This window comes from Hippopotamus amphibius, chromosome 6 (genome assembly GCF_030028045.1).
Source record: "Hippopotamus amphibius kiboko isolate mHipAmp2 chromosome 6, mHipAmp2.hap2, whole genome shotgun sequence".
NCBI lineage: Eukaryota > Metazoa > Chordata > Mammalia > Artiodactyla > Hippopotamidae > Hippopotamus > Hippopotamus amphibius.
Genome location: NC_080191.1, coordinates 89681158 through 89701571, shown reverse-complemented (window position 1 = coordinate 89701571; position 20414 = coordinate 89681158). Strand labels below are relative to the sequence as shown.

The window sequence follows — 20414 nt, the reverse complement described above, 5'->3', positions numbered from 1 at the left end:
TAAATGCTCCAGCAGCCCCACACTATTCACCTCCAGTTCCAGCTCCACACCAGAGCGAGGGCAGCCCTGACTGAGGAAAACCTCTTGTGCATGAGATGTTGTGGTGGCTCAAACCCTAAGAGGTGTCTGAGCAGGACGGGGAAATGTTACTGGCAGTTGCACAGGTGGAGCTTCGGATGCAGACTGGATATTTCATGGTGGCCAGATGGCCACAATCTGTGCACTGACCCTTGCCGAATACCTACACCAGCTCTCACTGATCCATCAGTGCTCCCCTCTGGGGCCAAGGTTGCTGGTTGTGGCAGTGGGAACAGCATACACTTAAAGGGAACTGAGCCAGCTCAAACCCAAATCTCCACAGTCTGCACCATCACTTTGGGACATGACTCCATCCCTAATAAGGCAGAGAAGGCCACTGAGCAAAGGAGATGGGCTGCCTCCCCCTGTCTCTGTTAGCCCTCCATCTCCAGTCCCACCCCCTACCTAGGTGATAGCTGCCAGCACAGCCTGGAGAAAGACATAGCTTGTGCTTACATGAGATTCAGCTCTACCAAGAAACCAGCTGGGCACACGCAGATTGTATAGGATTGCTCCCACATAAGGACACCCTTTTAAAACAAAAACAAAACTAAACAACAACAAAAAGAAGCAGTCTCTCTTGCAATTCAAAAATGTTTTAAAAAATATTTTCTTGGTTGACAAAGGAAATTGAAAATGACACAAAAGAAATGGAAAGATATCATGTGCTCTTGGACTAGAGGGATTAATATTGTTAAAATGGCCATTCTACCCAAAGCAATCTACAAATTTAATGCAATCCCTATCAAAATACCTATGACATGTTTCACAGAACTAGAACAACCAATCCTAAAATTTATATGGAACAAAATACCACAAATTGCCAAAGTAATCTTTAGAAAAAAGAGCAAAGCTGGAGGTATTATGCTGAAAGACTTCAGATTATATTCAAAGCTAGTAGAAGTGATCCTCAACATTCATTTACTTTCATGCTTTATTTGTTAAGCAAATTAAGAGTTATAGTGAAACTTTAAAAAATTTATTATTATTATTATTATTATTATTCTTTTTTACTATTTCTCTCATCTTCCTCTTGCAGAAAACCACCAAACTCATTATCTGGGCATAATGGCCAACTACCCATAGTCAATGAAGAATTATTAGTGTCACAAATCTCTTTAATACAGTTAAATTGTGTAACTTTTCCTTCCTTTATTCTTCTGTTTTCAAGAAATACTGAATCTTACATTACTATGTTCTGATCATATATGCTCCTCTTCAGCTCTTTTAAACTTAATAGTCATGCCAAAGATATATGTAAAATAAATTTATATATTTAGATAGTTTAACCAATTTAAGACTGTCTCTACTTCATCTTAAGAGATATTGTTATATCTCTGTATTTATTCTGCTGCATATTCTCAATGATATTTCAAGATGCACAAATAATTCACACATCTGTGATTTGAGATTAAAACTGATTTTCAATTTTGAAATGGCACAATCATCCTACAAAAATTTATCATGTGCATAATAACTTCTGCTACATTTATAATTTATATGAATTTCTATAAGGAAATATAAATAAAGCTATGATATTTAAACTCTGAGATTCCAACTTCAATGATATTGCTTTGTACACAGAGGTTTTCCAAGAAATACATATTGAATTAAATTATATAACAATTAGATTTACCAAGAAATTCATGTTTTTCCCAATTCTAATATTATTTTCAATTAACTGAATGTTTGTCTGCAAAATATAGCAGTCCCCAAATTTTAAAATTTTATGAGAATAGACTATTAACATTCTTTAATACTTAATAGATTTAGTACTTAGTATATTAAGTGAGAGTGATCTTATTTTATTTTCTATATGTGTTAATTAACTAAAGTGATGTTAGTTTTGTCCCCCAGGGGAATAAAAATTCATATATTTAAATCTTAACCTGAAGAAATGGACCAAACTCTTTATGCATTTTATAGAGTCATGTCTATTGTATTGAATAAACAGGCTTTCTCTGTCACATTTAAATTTTCTTCTTAACACATAAAATTCATTTTTTAAAATTTTTGCCATCACATTTGATGGGCTTGACATTGCTTTGTATTTAAAATAACCTAAGTTTATCTTTTAAAATGTAATGATTTGGTGATGAATTATTGCTAGGAACTTTGAAAGGTAAACTACAATACAAATGCTCATGGTTGATAATGGAGTATTTACCTGTGGAAGGACAGACAAGAGTATATAGCATAACAGCACTAAACAGAGAAGAAAATGCAATGTATTATGTTTAAAGTCAATTATAAAAGTTGTCCAAATTTTAATGTAACTGTAGTTTTATTATGATGTACATTTAGTAAAATTATATTTTAGAATGATTTATTAGTAATGTTTGGAAAATCTCTAATCAAGTGTTAAAGATATAGTGGTTCACTTCATTTGGAGAAAAATTGTGAAATGTATAATTTAACAAACACTCCAAGGAAATTACATATTTCAGTGATTGTCTTTGAACTATGGGCATACAAAAAATATTTAGTGGTTATTATGAGTGTTGTGACAGTTCACTGGGTCATCAAAGGGAGTCAATTTTATTTTATGAAATAAAATTGAAAATAAATATTAAGGAAATATATCCTACATTTTAATATAGCAAAAGGCCTACTAATTTGATGAATAAAATATATATATTTAAAAGTAAAATTATATTGTAATTATTAAAATGTTTCACGTATAACAATCAAAACCATCAAATTTTTAAAATTGAATCTCTTCACATTCTGAAGCCATGTGCTAAAATAGCAAATGTAATGTCCATTCAGTAGGTCTGCTAAGGAATGTGGGTCCTGCTTTGTATCCTATCCCTTGCAAAACTTCACAAGGCAAAATAATGTAATTTATTTTTCTCAAAAATGGATTTTTCCTATTATTAATTTATTTTTTGATTCTTGATCAAAGGTTTATTTTTTTGGAGTGTGAGAGTAAAAAAAAAAGTTTACATGGTTCATCTAATATTTTTGAAAACATAATATCTATATAACTGTAGCTGTTAAAATACAGGTATTTTATTCTAAGTTATAAATCTAATTAACTTGCAGCAAAAGTGATTGATAATTGTTGAAAATGGGTTATTATAGGATCAATACCATTTTCCTGTAAATGTTACCGACCATCTTTGAGCCTTTGTTCCTGATTTTTCTATCCAAGCATATAAAGAAGTAGCATCTCTCCTTCCTCAAGGATGAAGATTCAGGAAGGCTTACCTATCTCAGATGTTTCACTTAATATTATACTATGTTTGTGGAGGTCTTATAATTAAAAATTCATTAGTTTTTACTAATTTTATTCATTTTTTGTAAAAGGAAAGATACTAATGTGAGGAATCAGACATTAAATTTACCAATCTTTTAACATAATGCAGTCAGTAGTATGAACTAATTATGCTCAGTTCACTGCAGAAAGTGTAATGATGCTTAGGTGAATGAGAAGGTCGAGAATGTGAAATACATCAAGAATGTGGAGGCAATGACCAGGGAAGGAAGTGTCAGAGTGAAGGGACATTTGCAGCTGGAGGGTGGGTGGTCTTGGGGGATGGAAGGGGCTCCGCAAAACCAGAAGCAGAGAACTCCAAGGGAAAAACTGCCTGCAATAGGATTTCACATATTAAAAACAAAAACAAGCATCCTTCTGTCTCAGCGCTTTGTTTTATAAATTATTTGCTATATTCTTTACAATCTGCATGGTGCCAGAGAAAAAGTTGTGTATAATGTTTTTACTTCATTCTATAGTTCTCTGCTGTGTGATTCTAATTTGGATTTTAGTGTAATTTCAACATAGTTTTTATGGTTTAATAAAACTTGAACACATTAAAATGCTATTAAACTGTTACACATGGTTAATAATACCTATGGACTTCTGAAAGCAGCTATTATTAAACTGAACAAAGTCATTAATGTCTTTAAACTTTGCACCAGGATATAAAGTACAAAAAAGATGTCTAACTGAATCTTGAGAATAGTTATGGTATCTGACTGTGTATGTTTCTTCTTTTTTTTTTTTTTACCATATCTTTTGTATTTTGTATTTTAAATAAAAAAGTATTCTAATAAAAATAAAAGACCAATGCATTTGATTCTGTTAGTGACTTTCCCAGTGATCATTACTATAGACAGCTAACAGAGTATACACCTTTTCAGGCCTTTGAGTCATCAGCTACATAATAACTAGATTGTTAGAGGTAATCTCTATAATCTCATTCAGCCCTAAAATTCAATGAGTCAATAATAAACATCCATTTGCATTTAAGATTAAAAATGCAATCATAAACTATTGTATTTTCTGAACAAAAATATATATTTACTTATTTTAGATCAGGGGTCACCAACCCCCACGGCCACGGAGAAATACCTGTGTGGCCTGTGAGGAACCAGGACACACAGCAGGAGGTGAGCTGTGGCAAGCCAGTGAAGCTTCTTCTGCAGCTAACCATCACTAGCATTACTGCCTGAATCATTGCTCTCATTAGTGCCTGAACTATCCCCCTTCCCCCCACACACCTCCACCCATGGAAAAATTGTCTTCCACGAAACCCATCCCTGGTGCCAAAAAGGTTTGGGACCACCGTTTTAGATAACAAATATAGTGTGTGAATGGCAAAAATTTTGAAAACTCTCATCGGTTGTCAATCATGTTTTTTTTCTGTATTTTAGACATTCATGTTTTTAATTTGATATCTCTTCATTAGGCAATATAAACATACTCAGTTAAGAATCTGAACTGCCCAACATGTATTAGTAAAAATAAGTTTAAGTGTTTGAAATGCTCTTTCACTTCTCCAGAAATGATCCGAAGTATGGTTATAGAATTACTTGAACATTTTTATGTTACTATGCACCTGTTTATCTAAAACTAATGTTTACTTATTTTGCTTGAAATGGTTAACTTATTTATGTCGGTATTCAAAGCACTGTCACCTATGTTATTAGTTTACAGTAATGAGGAAACTAGCCATATATAACTAGCTTATTCATTTTACCATATTCAGGTTTAAATAATCCTTTCTTTTTATTTTTTCATGTTTTTTTTTAATTTAAAGACTCTCTGTGCCTTTCAAAATTTAACTACTGAACTACTTCAGGAAGATGAAAGAATTAATACCAGCTACTCATTATAATCATTGTTGCAATTATAAAATAATCTAAAATAATCAAATGTCTTCATGAGAAAAATCGGCAATGAAATCTGACGCAACTGAGACCTAGAGAAACCCAATAACTAAAATCTGAATAGCAAAGTGGGGATGTTTAAATGGGTCCTTCATGCTCAGCAATTTCATCCCGGGTCCAAGTATCCATGGCACATGTAGCTGCACAGACACCCTCAGGCGTGCCTCTGCTCAGTGCATCTGCCCTGGTCCTTAGCTGGTCAGGCCTCTCACAGCTGTCTAGTAGACACAGCAGTGATGCAATAATCTGGCCATTATAGTTGGGATATAAAAGTGGTCTTACAAGACATCTGGGTAACAGCAGCAAAGCAGGCATACAAACTTTAGTAACTGAGACTGAGTCAACTTAAAAAATTCTGTAATGACTGAAAAGTTGAACACTTGAAATAAATTATAAACAGAAAACAATAGTATGGTTTCTTACGTGGGAATTACATTTACAATGGAATAAAATACCTATTTAAGAGTTCACATGCATTGAAAAGTAGAAGAAAATAAATAATATTTTCATAAGAAAAAATTCAGAAAGACAGATAAAAGGTAGAGAAGTAAACAGAGAATTGAAAAATGTTTTAAAAGGATGCAAAAATAGAAAAAGAATAAAATACATGAAAACCAGAATTTTAAATTTGTGATTTAAAATATGTAAGCAATATTAGTATATGAACAAGAATTAGTGAATCAGAATTAAAATGCACAAAAGAATAATAGAGGAATAATACAAGAAAACTTTGCAGACATGAAGAAATAAATGAGAAAATACATAAAATCACATATTCCAATTAAATGCTTGAACATCAAAGCTAAAAGGGAAAGGAATTAAATTGTAAGTTCTCAACTTGCCAGTCATTGGGATAAATATTTAATACATCTTTTTTAATTAAAGAAATTAAAAACCATGTCAGCTTCCAAGAAAGAAGTGAATCAACTACATTCATAAAACATAATGTTCATGAAAGTAGGCCATTCCCTGCTATATTTTCTTCAATGACAGAGATGAAAGCAAAATTATAGCATTGAATGCATAATCCTCAGTCAGTATAAGATCTAAGAAGTGAGAACACCAACTTCTAATTCACATGTGAAGCCAGAAGCACAACAAAATATTTTAGGTTGACAGTTTGAGATTTTCCAGGAAAATTGAAATGGTAATATACCCACCTTCTTTTCAAATGGGACTACCACATGAGATTTCAATTGGGAGAAAATTTGTTCTCCTAACATCACTAGTGAACCAATAGTATAAAATATTCTACAGATCATTTAGGGATGTAATAAGGAAGCTTACATCAAAAATAAGACTTCAAGATAAATATTCTTAAGGTGAAAATTTATGTTTGCATAATTATTTTCTCAATTAAAATCAAACAGAATTTTAAGAGCTGATTAACCAATAAACCAGCAATGAAAACCAAGACATTAGCTCTGATTTATATAAACACTGAAGGAAAATGAGCATAAAGGAGACAGGAAAAAAATAGTTGATCATGTTTTTAAGAGTAAGATTTTTCAAAGTAAATTTGAAGAATGCAAAATAGGTATCAAAATGATGTTTGATATATTTTTAAATTAAAAATTATTTTATTATGGTTTAAATAAATATATCATAGGCTAATCCTTAATCCATATATAAATCTGATAATTTAACTTGCAAAACTCTCCTTCCCCTAATATATGTTTTCTTTTGTAAAGAGACTGTCTGAGGGCTGGGCTAACCTGGCCCCAACTCAGATGGCTCCTGCTGTCCCTGGCCAAGTCCCCTAGAATCTGAACATCCCTGGGCATTTACTATTCACAGACTTTCAGGGGCTTTCAGACAGCTTGAATCAGCAATGAAAACTTTGAAAATAGGTGACTCTTATTTAAATGTATTTGAATAACAGTGTAGAAATAATGAATGCTGACACTTGCCCTTGGGAGACCCCCAGGATAAGAAGCATCTTCATTCTGAATTCTGTCAATTTCACAACTTAAGCAAGGTCAGCCTAACTAGCCATGGATAACATCCCCCAATAGGAACAGTGATAGAATAGTTTTTATAGAGCTTGATTTAACAAATACTCTCATGTTTTAAAAACATACATTTTAGCTTTAGGTTCACTTATTTCTAATTTTTTGATTTAACATAATGGGTTTCCATGAATGGAACCTTAATTTGTAACATTGTATGCATTGAGAATAAATGTTCAGCGTACTGTTGCTGACTTAATACAGGTGTTGAATAGGTTATAACCTGGAGGGTGCTTGCTGTGACCAAGTGATCATTTTTACAATTTTGTTATATGAAATTGGCATTGATATTAGAAATATGTTTGTTTCTATACTTTATAAACCACCAGAGTAAAATAAGCAAACTCCATGTTCAAAAATACAAAAGACTAGGTCACACACACAAGTGCGCACACACACACACTCACACACATGCACACACACATCACTAATAAAAATGGCACATCAGGCAACATGTAACAAAGAAAATTGTGTCCTAATAATAAATGCTGTCAGCATATGCTAAATGAACTATAATCCTCTTGGGTTTATGTGAAATTAACTTCTGTGTGTGCCTGACTGGAACTATGGCCCAAATACAGTGATGCAGCAGGGTTTAAAATAAATAAAAGGCCATGACCATGATATAGATACCGAACAAAAAATATGGTAGTGGGAGTATTGAATATAAGGCAGATTATATTAATAACTTAAAGATAAATAATGGATAAAATATATAAATAATAAATTAACTTTACTATTAAATAAAGTACCAAAATACACATGGTCAACCTTCAGTAAAATTTAAGATATTTTGACAGGAACACAGCGGCTCACAGATTTTCACTTAACCTCAACTTCTCACAAATCAGACTGGCAGAGAAAAGAGGTAAAGTGAGTTTTTAAAATACATGGTTTCAATTAATACTTTACAAGTCGAAGAGATAATGACTAAATTCTCAAATGACCAACCAATTATATAAATTACATAATCATAAATAACAAAGATAATGAAATTCACCTCCTAGGAATTTTCAAAATAATACCTTAAATAATAATTGGTTTAAAAATACAGTGACAGGTCAATCTTTTTATAAATCTTAAATTAAAAACAATTATCATTGTTAGGATCTTAGAAGGTAAATGAATCGCTGGTTAAGAAGCATGCAATAAATGTGAACTATTTGTAAATCATTCATGCGGTGTAATATTTAAGAAAAGGAAGAAGAACCCAATTCTGGGAAAGAGAGGAGATATGAAACACTTAAAATTGAGGGTTGATTAAATTTGAGAGTTCAACTAGGGGTTGATATGAATACCTGGTACTTGGTAAAATATGTAAGCAATGTTTTTTTTTAAATTGTTGATTTCAAACTTGGGATTACATTTCTAAAGACAAAAACTTACTTAAAAGGTTAATTTCTGCATTTCAGAGTGCATTACTAGTGGGATGTTGTAAGCTTTCATAAATACACATGTAGTTGTTTGTGGATAAATAAATACTGACCTGCAATAAAAAGTGTGTCCGAGTCCATCAACATAAATCCTTTCACTGAGGCAGAGGATCACATTCAGTTCAGGCTCAGCACAACTGCTACCATTTACTTCACAACAGGTACCATTTGGGCAAATGCAAGTAAAGCCGTGGACTGCCTTCTGGCAGAAGTCTTCATTCATACAAAGGATGGATGTGCAGTTCTAAATAATGAAATAGAGAATCAAATTTGATTATTAGTGATAAGACTAGAAATCTTATTAAAATTATATTTTTATTAAAACATGTTTAAGAAACTGATATGCAAGCTTATCTGGTATTCCCTTTCTCTAAAAACCGAAATGTGATTTTTAAATTTTATCACCAGAAATACTTGCCAAATGTTTCACTGTTGATTTTTCAGAAAAAAATAAACTTTATTAGACTTTATTATATTATGTACTATGTACATAATACCAGGAACTCACTGACCCTTAGTACCCACCACCCATTCCCTTGGGCCTGGGACATCCCCAGGTTAACTCTGATGTCTTCAGGTAGTGGTTAATAGTGCCTAATTAATTCTCAAAGGAATCCTGAGTTTGATTACATACTTAGAACCAACAATTCACAATTGATTTATATTCCTCTAAAAAACAGTATCTATAATATCTGTGTTTTTATTCCATTCACAATCTTTTCTTTCATTAGATTTAACATGTATATATTTTTTCATCTTTGTTGAAGAATAATTGACCAAAAAACGCTGTAACATATTTAAAGTGTACCACGTGATGATTTCGTATACATATACATTGTGAAAAGTTTCCCACCAGGGAGTTAATTAACACATCCATCACCTCATATATTTAATTTTTTGTTGTGGGTGGGGTCAATGAAACAAGTGTTTATTTTAGCAAATTTTAATTATATAATACAGCAATATCAACTATATTCACCATGTTATATATTAGATTACCAGAACATAATTTATAACTGAAAGTTTGTACCATTTTTCAGCCTCTCCCTATTTTTCCTGCACCCCACCCCCACTCTCCAGGAAACTGACAATCACCATTCTACTGTATGCTTCTATGAGCTCACCTCTTGTTTCTCCTTTTTTTCTTTTCTTTTTTTTTTTTTTTTTTTAAGAATTCAAGTATAAGTGATATGTATATTTGTCTTTTAGTTTGGCTTATTTCACTTAGCAAAATATCCTCCAGGTTCATCCCGCTTATTTATTTTTGCTTTTGTTGCATTTGTGTTAAATTAAAAAAAAGATTGTCAAGACCGATGTCAAGAATCTTACCCACTATGTCTTCCAGCAGCTTTACAGTTTCATGTCTTATGTTCAAGTCTTTAATCCATTTTGAGCTGATTTTTTGTGATGGTGTAAAATACTGTTCCAACATCATTATTTTGCAGGTGGCTATCCAGCTTTTCCAGCACCATTTATTGAAGAGGCTATCCTTTCTGCATTGTGTATTCTTGGCCCCTTTGTCAAAAATTAATTGAATATATTTGTGTGGATTTATTTCTATTCTGTTCTATTGGTCTATATGACAGTTTTTATACTAATGCCGTATTGTTTTGATTACTATACCTTTGTAATATAGTTTGAAATCAGGAAGTGTGATGTTTCCATCTTTGTTCTCCTTTCTCATAGTTGCTTTGGTTATTTGGGGTCTTTTGTGGTTCCCTATTAATATTAAGGTTATTTGTTTTATTTCTGTGAAAAATGCCTTGGGAATTTTGATAAGGGTTGCATAGAATCTGTAGATTGATTTGGGTAGCATGAACATTTTAACATTACTTCCAATCCATGAATATGGAATATCTTTCCATTTTTAGTGTGTGACTTCCTCAATTTCTTACATCAATGTTTTACAGTTTTCAGTGTACAGATCTTTCATCAACTTGGTTAAATTTATTCCTAAGTATATTATTCTTTTTGATTCTAGTGTAAATGGGATTATTTTCATAATTTCTCTTTCTGATACTTTACTGTTAGTGTACAGAAATACTTTTCAGTTGTATTTTGTCTATTTTAAGATGCTAACAACTTTGATTAAAAGCTCTATATTTTTACACTTAAAAATCTGGGATACTAGGTGTGGGATCCAAACCCATCACTCCTCAAGGAGAAGCTGGGAGTTAGGGGTTCCCTCCTTTTGTATGTTGTTATGCCAGGTCTGGGGTTTATGGCAAGGGAGGGTCTCAGCCTTTCCTATCCATTTCAATGTGTGTATTTTTCTCAGTTGCTGATGTGTAGCAGTTTCCCAGCTTGTTTCTGGATTTCTCTGAGGAGGAATTGTTCCATGCATAGCTATGCATCTGTGACAAGAGGGGAATTCAGAGCCTCATATATTGCCATCTTGATACAGATTAAATGTGCATGCAATCATAATCTTTTAATTAACCACTTTTCTTAAGCATGTGTCCAAATCAATGTCTAAGATTTCTGATGCCTGTTGTCCCAGAAGTATGGGGGGTCATGGAGTCAGAGGAACTTGGATATTTGTCTCTTGCTTTTTAAGCTTTAGCATATTTGTATACTTCTCCAATTTTACTCAATCAACAAAGGTATTCAATTTACTGTAGGTCCATTTATGTGTAAAATGGTAATAATCTCACCCACTTCATACAGGTTCTTATGATAATTAAATAAAATAATTAATATTAATCAATTAGCCATGTTCCTGGGACATAATAGCTGTTCAGTAAAGTTTATCTTCTTTCCTTTACATTCTGAAGGTCAAAAGTCTTGTCAACCTCTATTCAGACATTTGGAACTTGCTTAGAATAGAAAATGAGTTTTTCAGTACATTTTATTTCTTCCAAATTTATACTGTATGTATCTTTAGATCACATTTTAGATGTCATATACGTGCTGGTATTTTGGAAAGCACAGAGCATGGTGACTTCTGGGAAGATTTGCACCTTTAATTCTGAGAAATAATTTATGGAACTTTAAGACATCATTAGTGAAACTTTAAAAATTTGTTCTGAATATGTTGTCTACATAGAATTTCTTAGTGAATATACACAAATATGATTCATTTGCACTCTGGGTTCTCAAGTTAGTACATCTTCAAAGATAGTTACCTATACAAATATGAGGTTTTTTTTAACATTTTACACTGAAAAGTAATATTTTTTAAAGTTATCATTTGTTGACACACATGTTTATAAACACTTTGTGACTTTTAAGAGATGTTAACATAATAAAAACTCAAACTGACCAGGCTAAAGTGGGAGCCATTGCATTCTTTTCAGGAATCAAATGGAAAACTAAAGATTTGTCAAAATCACCAGAGTTTAATTAGTGTCATTTTCAATAAGAAATTGACTCTGCACTTGAATATAAAACTCAAGTCATGCTTGGAAACCATATGGTGATCTTTTACATTCACCCAAGTGCTAGAGTTAAATGTATGTTTTTATAAATGAATACCAATCTGATATTTGTTCTACTTTCACTGAAAATGTGAACTCCTTAAGGATAATCAAGGGCACTTAGACTTGGGGCAGGTGCTGCAATTATTTTTATGGACTGCAAATGCAGGATTCCACAGGGAATAGAATGGAAACAACCTATTTCCCTCTTAGCCCTAGGGAGAAGTATTTTTAGAATGATTTATTAGAAAGCATTACATAAACTAATTGAATTATATCTCCAATGGGAAGAAAGAGATAGTTTTTAGACTGCCAAAAGTTCTGTCCCTAGGGTTTACAAGAATCTTTTACTAAATTAATTAGAAGGCTTAATGGGAAATACAAAAGCAATTTCTTTTTAGAAAAAAATCAAATTATCATTTAAAATTCTTGATCTTTCCTCGTTCAGATATTAAGGAAGGTGCCTTCCCTTTTGTCCATCATTATTTATATTACTTTTCAATATTCTATTTAATATAATAAAGTGCTTCCTAAGAGGAAGCCACTAAAATTTAATTTAGAAAATGACAGAAACAAAAGACTGGTATGTTTAGAGAAAGAGAAGGAAGTTGGGAGTAATGTTGTAGATGAGAGAAATATAGAAAAGCCAGCTAGACCCCAATGTTCAAGTTTTGTATTCAAAATCCTAAGGCAGGAAATGTACAGGAGTGTAAGAGCAATGATGTATTCATGTGAACCACTTAGGCTAGTAAATGTGCAAGTTAGCTCTCTGAAGTTGTGTTGTATCCTGAGATATATACATCAATATATAGTTTAGATTCAAAACTTTCTCCTGTGATCTCTGAACTTCCCCAAAGAATAGAAAGTTACTAAAATCATTATTATAGCACTTCTCTCATTGGATCATATATTTTCTTTTTAGCTCTGCTGTTTTTAAAGCAGTGGAATACTTTCTTCAAATAAGATCTTTTCTTTTTTTTAATTTTTAATTTTATTTATTTATTTATTATTTTTGGGGGGTACACCAAGTTCAATCATCTGTTTTTATACACATATTCCCTCCCTCCCTCGACTCCTCCCACCCCTCGAGTTCCCCCTACCCTCCCCGTCCCAGTCCTCTAAGGCATCTTCCATCCTGGAGTTGAACTCGCTTTGTTATACAACAACTTCCCACTGGCTATCTATTTTACAGTTGGTAGTATATATATGTCTGTGCTACTCTCTCACTTTGTCTCAGCTTCCCCTTCACCCCCTGCCCCCCCAAACCTCGAGTTCTCCAGTCCATTCTCTGCATCTGCGTCCTTGTTCTTGTCACTGAGTTCATCAGTACCATTTTTAGATTCCATATATGTGAGTTAGCATACAATATTTGTCTTTCTCTTTCTAACTTCCTTCACTCTGTATGACAGACTCTAGGTCTATCCACCTCATTACATATAGCTCCATCTCATCCCTTTTTATAGCTGAGTAATATTCCATTGTATATATATGCCACATCTTCTCAAATAAGATCTTAGAGAAATGAAACATGTTAAACAAGCAAACACAGATCTGTCTATTTGAAGAGTGGAAACAGGTCATGGCAGCAATTAGAGTTCTATCATATCCACTAAGAAGACATATTAAGTTTCATAGAATTTCTTGAAATTTGTCTAGTTGTGAATAAAATCTACCAACATAATGTACTGTTTCTAAAACTTAAATTACATGTGAATACTCTGGATAGCTTGTTAAACTGCAGATTCAAACTTTTTGGAATTGGGGCCTGTGTTTCTCCATTTGAACAAACTGCCAGGTGATCCTGATGCTTCTAGTTCATGCACCAAACATTGGTAGCAAGAAGAATCTAGTCCAACAATTTTATTTTATTCACAAATATGAGGAAAAGCCCAAGGATGTTAGAGCGACTTCACCAAGGTCTTGTAGCAAGAGGACAGCAGAACAAACTTACATAGACACTAAAGGCTCTGAAATCCAACTTAGGGTTCATTATACCACCAAGTCTTGATTTTTCTCTCAAAGGGATTCCTTGTCTGTGGAAGTGTACATACCATAATTCATATGTTAAAGGCTTAATATCCCTAAGGTTTACTACCAATATAATTTTTATTTATTTTCTTTCTTTCTCAAAACTTACGTAATTGAATATGAGTCTACAGTAGTTAATAGGGAGAAGATTTTGTTTGATTCCCAACTTAATCAAATGTATGGTGTTTTGATATAAAGAAAATACATAGTTTAAATATATTATTTCAACAAATCAAACAAGATTATGAACTATAAAAGTTGGGATTATTTCCATATATATTAATTTCTATTTCATCTTTGAAAATGTTCTGGCAGTACTTTAAGGAAAGAGAGCTACAGAAATACAGGAAAACAAAACCATTGTCTCAGAAACTGCCTGAAAATGCACAGATGAATCAATATAGGAAAGAAAAGTACATCATGGCTCAAACTAGACACAATGCCAAATTCATGAAACAAAAGTCAAGGTTTTTAAAGGTAGTGTAAAGTTCAGAACCCATTAAAAAAGCTAACACTTAATACCATTCCTATTTCATTAGGTAAGCAAAAGAATATTGCAAAAGAAATATAAAGTGTATATTCATAGTCTATTGTACTCTAACTTTGCAAGATGAGGGACCAAGTGTGAATATGTCCAAAAGACTGAGAGCACTTCAATTAAACACTGATAATTAACTATGACTTTGCAGACTGCAGAAAGGAGACCTCAAACACACTGAATTAGACAAAATGAGATGGCAGAGAAATATGATACAGATGAAGGAGCAAGGTAAAAGCCCACAAGATCATATGAATGAAGAGGAAATAGGCAAACTACTTGAAAAGGAATTCAGAGTAATGGTAGTAAAGATGGTCCAAAATCTCAAAATAGAATGGAGGCACAGATTGAGAAACTATAAGAAATGTTTAAAAAGGACCTAGAAGAATTAAAGAACAAAAAAACAGTGATGAACAACACAATAACTGAAATGAACAAAATAGTAGATGGAATCAGTCGCAGACTAACTAAGGCAGAAGAACGGAGTAGTGAGCTGGAAGATAGAATGCTGGAAGTAACTGCCGTGGAGCAGAATAAAGAAAAAAGAATGAAAAGAATTGTGGACAGTCTCAGAGAATCTTTGGGATAATATTAAACACACTAACATTCAAATTATAGGGGTCCCAGATCAAGACAAAGAGAAGGATCTGAGAAAATATTTGAAGAGATTATAGTCACAAAGGTCCCTACCATGGGAAATGGAATAGTCAACCAAGTCCAAGAAGTACAGAGAGTCCCATACTGGATAATCCCAAGGAGAAATATGCCAAGACACATATTAATCAAACTAACAAAAATTAAATACAAAGAAAAAACTTTAAAAGCAGTAGGGAAAAGCAACAAATAACAAATAAGGGAATCACCATAAGGTTATCAGCTCATTTTTCAGCAGAAACTCTGCAGACCAGAAGGCAATGTCAGGGTATATTTAAAGTGATAAAAGGTGAAAATTTACAAACTACAACCTTGCTCTACCCAGCAAGTATCTCATTCATATTCAACAGAGAAATCAAAAGCTTTACAAAAAAATAAAAGTTAAGAGAATTCAGCACCACCAAGCCAGCCTTACAACTAATGATAAAGGAACTTCTCTAGGTGGGAAACACAACAGAAGGAAAAGACCTACAAAACCAAACCCAAAACAATTAAGAAAATGGTAATTGGAACATACATGTCAATAGTCACCTTAAATGTAAATAGATTAAATGCTTCAACCAAAAGACACAGACTGGCTGAATGGATACAAAAACAAGACCCTTATATATGCTATCTACAAGAAACCCACTTCAGACCTAGGGACACATATAGACTGAAAGTAAGGGGATGGAAAAAGATATTCCATTCAAGTGGAAGTCATAAGAAAGCTGGTGTAGCAATACTCATATCAGACAAATTAGACTTTAAAGTAAAGATTATTACAAGAGACAAGGAAGGACACTACATAATGATCAAGGGATCCATTCAGGAAAATATAACAATTGTAAATATCTATGCATCCAACATAGGAACACCTCAATACATAAGGCAAATGCTAATAGCCATAAAAAGGGGAAATTGACAGTAACACAATCATAGCAAGAGACTTTAACATCCCTCTTACACCAATGGATAGATCATCCAACCAGAAGCTTTAAATGGCATATTAGACCATCTAGATTTAATTGATATTTATAAGACATTCCATCCAAAAACTACAGAATACAATTTCTTCTCAAGTGCACACAGAACATTCTCCAGGATAGATCATATTTTGGGTCACAAATCAATGTTCAATAAATTCAGGAAAATTAAAATTGTATCAAGCATCTTCTCTGACCACAATGCCATGAGAAAAAAAATGCAAAAAGTACAAAGACATAGAAGCTAAACAATATTTTATTAAATAACTAAGAAAGCACCGAAGGAATCAAAAAGGAAATCAAAAAATACCTAGAAAGAAATGACAATGAAAACACAATGACCTGAAACCCATGGTATGCAGGAAAAGCATTTCTAAGAGGGAAGTTTATAGCAATACAATCCCGCCTCAAGAAAAGGAAAATCTCAAATAAACAACCTAACCTTACACTTGAAGTAATTAGAGAAAGAAGAACAACAACAACAAAAATAAACTGGGCAGAAGGAAAGAAATCATAAAGATCAGATCAGAAATTAATGAAAAAGAAATGAAGGAAACAACAGCAAAGATGGATAAAACTAAAACCTGGTTCTTTGGGAAGATAAACAAAATTGATAAACCATTAGCCAAATTCATCAGGAAAAAAGGAAGGGGAGAAGATGCAAATCAACAGAATTAGAAATGAAAAAGGGGAAGTAACTACTAACACTGCAGAAACACCAAAGATCATGAGAGACTACTAAAAGCAACTATATGCCAATCAATTGGATAAGTTGGAAGAAATGGATAAATTCTTAGAAAAATACAATCTTCCAAGACTGAACCAGGAAGAAATAGAAAATATGAACAGACCTATTACAACTATGGAAATTGAGACTATGATTAAACATCTCCCAACACACAAAAGTCCAGGGCCAGATGGATTCACAGGCAAATTCTATCAAACATTTAGAGAAGAGGTAACACCTATCCTTCTCAAACTCTTCCAAAATATAGCAGAATGAGGAACACTCCCAAACTCATTCTATGAGGCCACCATCACCCTGATACCAAAACCAGGCAAAGATGTCACAGAAAAAGGAAATTACAGGCCAATATCACTGATGTATATAGATGCAAAAATCTTCAAGAAAATACTAGCAAACAGAATCCAATAGCACATTAAAAAGATCATACACCATGATCAAGTGGGGTTTATCCTAGGAATGCAAGGATTCTTCAATTATACACAAATCAATCAATGTGATACATCATATTAACTAACTTAAGGATAAAACCCATATGATCATCTCAATAGATGCAGAAAAAGCTTTTGACAAAATTCAACATCCACTTATGATAAAAACTCTCCAGAAATGGGCATAAAGGAAATTACCTCAACATAATAAAAGCCATGCATGACAAACCAACAACCAACATCATTCTAAATGGTGAAAAACTGAAAGCCTTTCCTCTAAGAAAAGGAACAAGACAGGTTTGCCCACTTTCACCAATATTATTCAACATAATGTTGGAAGTTTTAGCCACAGCAATCAGAGTAGATAAAGAAATAAAAGAAACACAAATTGGAAAAGAAGTAAAAAGTAGAAATGGAACTACCATATGACCCATCTGCATTCTTTGCAGATGACATATTATACACAGAAAATCCTAAAGATGCTACCAGAAAACTGCTAGCACTAATCGAAGAATTTGTAAAGTAGCAGGATACAACATTAATGCACAGAAATCTCTTGCATTCCTATACACTAACAACAAAAGAGCAGAAAGAGAAATTAAAGAAACACTTCCATTTACTATTGCAACAAGAAGAATAAAATACCTAGGAATAAACCTGCCTAAGGAGGCAAAAGATCTGTATGCAGAAAACTATAAGACACCGATGAAAGAAATCAAAGATGATACAAACAGACATAGGGACATACCGTGCTCTTGGATTGGAAGAATCAACAGTGTGAAAATAACTATAATACTGAAAGCAATTTATAGATTCAACACAATCCCTATCAAATTACCAATGGCACTTTTGACAGAACAAGAACAAGAAATTTTATGATTTGTATGAAAATGCAGAAGACCTGGAATAGCCAAAGCAATCTTGAGAAGGAAAGATGGTGCTGGTGGAATTAGGCTCCCTGACTTCAAACAATACTACAAGGCCACAATGATCAAGACAGTATGGTACGGGCACAAAAACAGAAACATAGATCAATGAAACAGAATAGACAGCCCAGAGATAAACCCAAGCACATATGGGCACCTTATCTTTGATAAAGGAGGCAAGGATATACAATGGAAAAAAGACAGCCTCTTCAATAAGTGGTGCTGGGAAAATCGGACAGCTACATATATAAGAATGAAATTAGAATATTCATAACACCATACACCAAAAAAATCTCAAAATGGATTAAGGACCTAAATGTAAGGCCAGACACTATAAAACTCTTAGAGGAAAACATAGGCAGAACACTCTATGAAATACATCAAAGCAAGATCGTTTTTGACCCACCTCCCAAAATAATGGAAATAAAATAAAAAATAAACAAATGGGACCTAATGAAGCTTAAAACCTTTGGCACAGCAGAAGAAACCATAAACAAGAGAAGAAGACAACCCCAGAATGGGAGAATATATTTGCCAATGAAGCAAATGACAAAGGATTAATCTCCAAAATATACAAGCAGCTCATGAAACTTAATACCAAAAAAGCAAATACACAATCCACAAATGGGCAGAAGACCTAAATAGACATTTCTCCAAAGACATACAGAGGGCTAACAAACACATGAATAGATGCTCAACATCACTAATCATTAGAGAAATGCATGTCAAAGCCACAATGAGGTATCACCTCACATCAATCAGAATGGCCAGCATCAAAAAACCTAGAAACAGTAAATGCTGGAGAGGGTGCAGAGAAAAGGGAACTCTCCTGAGCTGTTAGTGGGAATGTAAGTTGGTACAGAGACTATGGAAAACAGTTTAGAGGTTCCTTAAAAAAAGTAGAAATGGAACTACCATATGACCCAGCAATCCCACTCCTGAGAAAACTGTAATCCAAAAAGAAACATGTACCCCAATGTTCATTGCAGCACTATTTACAATAGCCAGGACATGGAAGAAACCTTAATGCTCATCAACAGGTGAATGGATAAAGATGTGGCACATATATACAATGGAATATTACTCAGCCATAAGCAGGAATGAAATTGAGGTATTTGTAGTCAGGTGGATGGGCCTAGAGTCTGTCTGAAAGAGAAAGTAAGCCTGAAAGAGAAAAACAAATACCGTGTGCTAAGTCTTTCATATGGAATCTAAAAAAACGGTACTGATGAACCCAGTGACAGGGCAAAAATAAAGATGCAGTTGTAGAGAACAGACTTGAGGACACCAGGGGGGTGGGTGCCAAGGGGAAGCTTGGATGTAGTGAGAAAGTAGCATTGACATATGTATACTAGCAAATGTAAAATAGATAGCTAGTGGGAAGCTACTGCACAACACAGGGAGATTAACTCGATGATGAGTGATGACTTAGAGGGCTGCGAAAGGGAGGGTGGAAGGGAGTCATGGGAGGGAGAGGATATGGGGATATATGTATAAATACAGCTGATTCACTTTGTTGTACAGCAAAAACTGGCACAACAGTGTAAAGCAATTATATTCCAATAAAGAACTTTAAAAAAAAGCAGAAATCTATTAAAAAAGAAAAAGAAAATCAGTGAAACTATAAGTTGCCTCTTTGAGAAGATCAACAAAATTGATAAACCTTTAGCCAGACTCATCAAAAAAAAAAAAAAAAAGGGAGAGGACTCAAATCAATAAAATTAGAATTGAAAAGTGAGAAGTTACAATGGACATTGCACAAATACAAAACATCATAAAAGACTACTTTTAACAACTATATGCCAATTAAATGGACAAACTGGAAGAAATGGACAAATTCTTAGAAATGTAGAACCTTTCAAGACTGGAAGGTTGAAATAGAAAACATAAACAGATAAATCACAACTAATGAAATTGAAACTGTGATTAAAAATCTTCCAAAAAAAAAAAAAAAGTCCAGGACCAGATGGCTTCATAGGCAAATTCTATCACACATTTAGAGAAGAGCACAAACCTATC

At 33.3% G+C, this 20414-nt stretch overlaps 1 protein-coding gene across 1 annotated transcript in view; it reads right to left on the bottom strand.

The window, feature by feature from the left end:
- Positions 1–20414, bottom strand: part of EYS (eyes shut homolog) — a 1676468-nt gene that overhangs the window by 1060091 nt on the left and 595963 nt on the right. The window contains exon 22 of the mRNA XM_057737776.1: positions 8746–8936. Within this exon, the coding sequence (XP_057593759.1) occupies positions 8746–8936 (191 nt within the window). The remainder of the gene's footprint in view (positions 1–8745; positions 8937–20414) is intronic.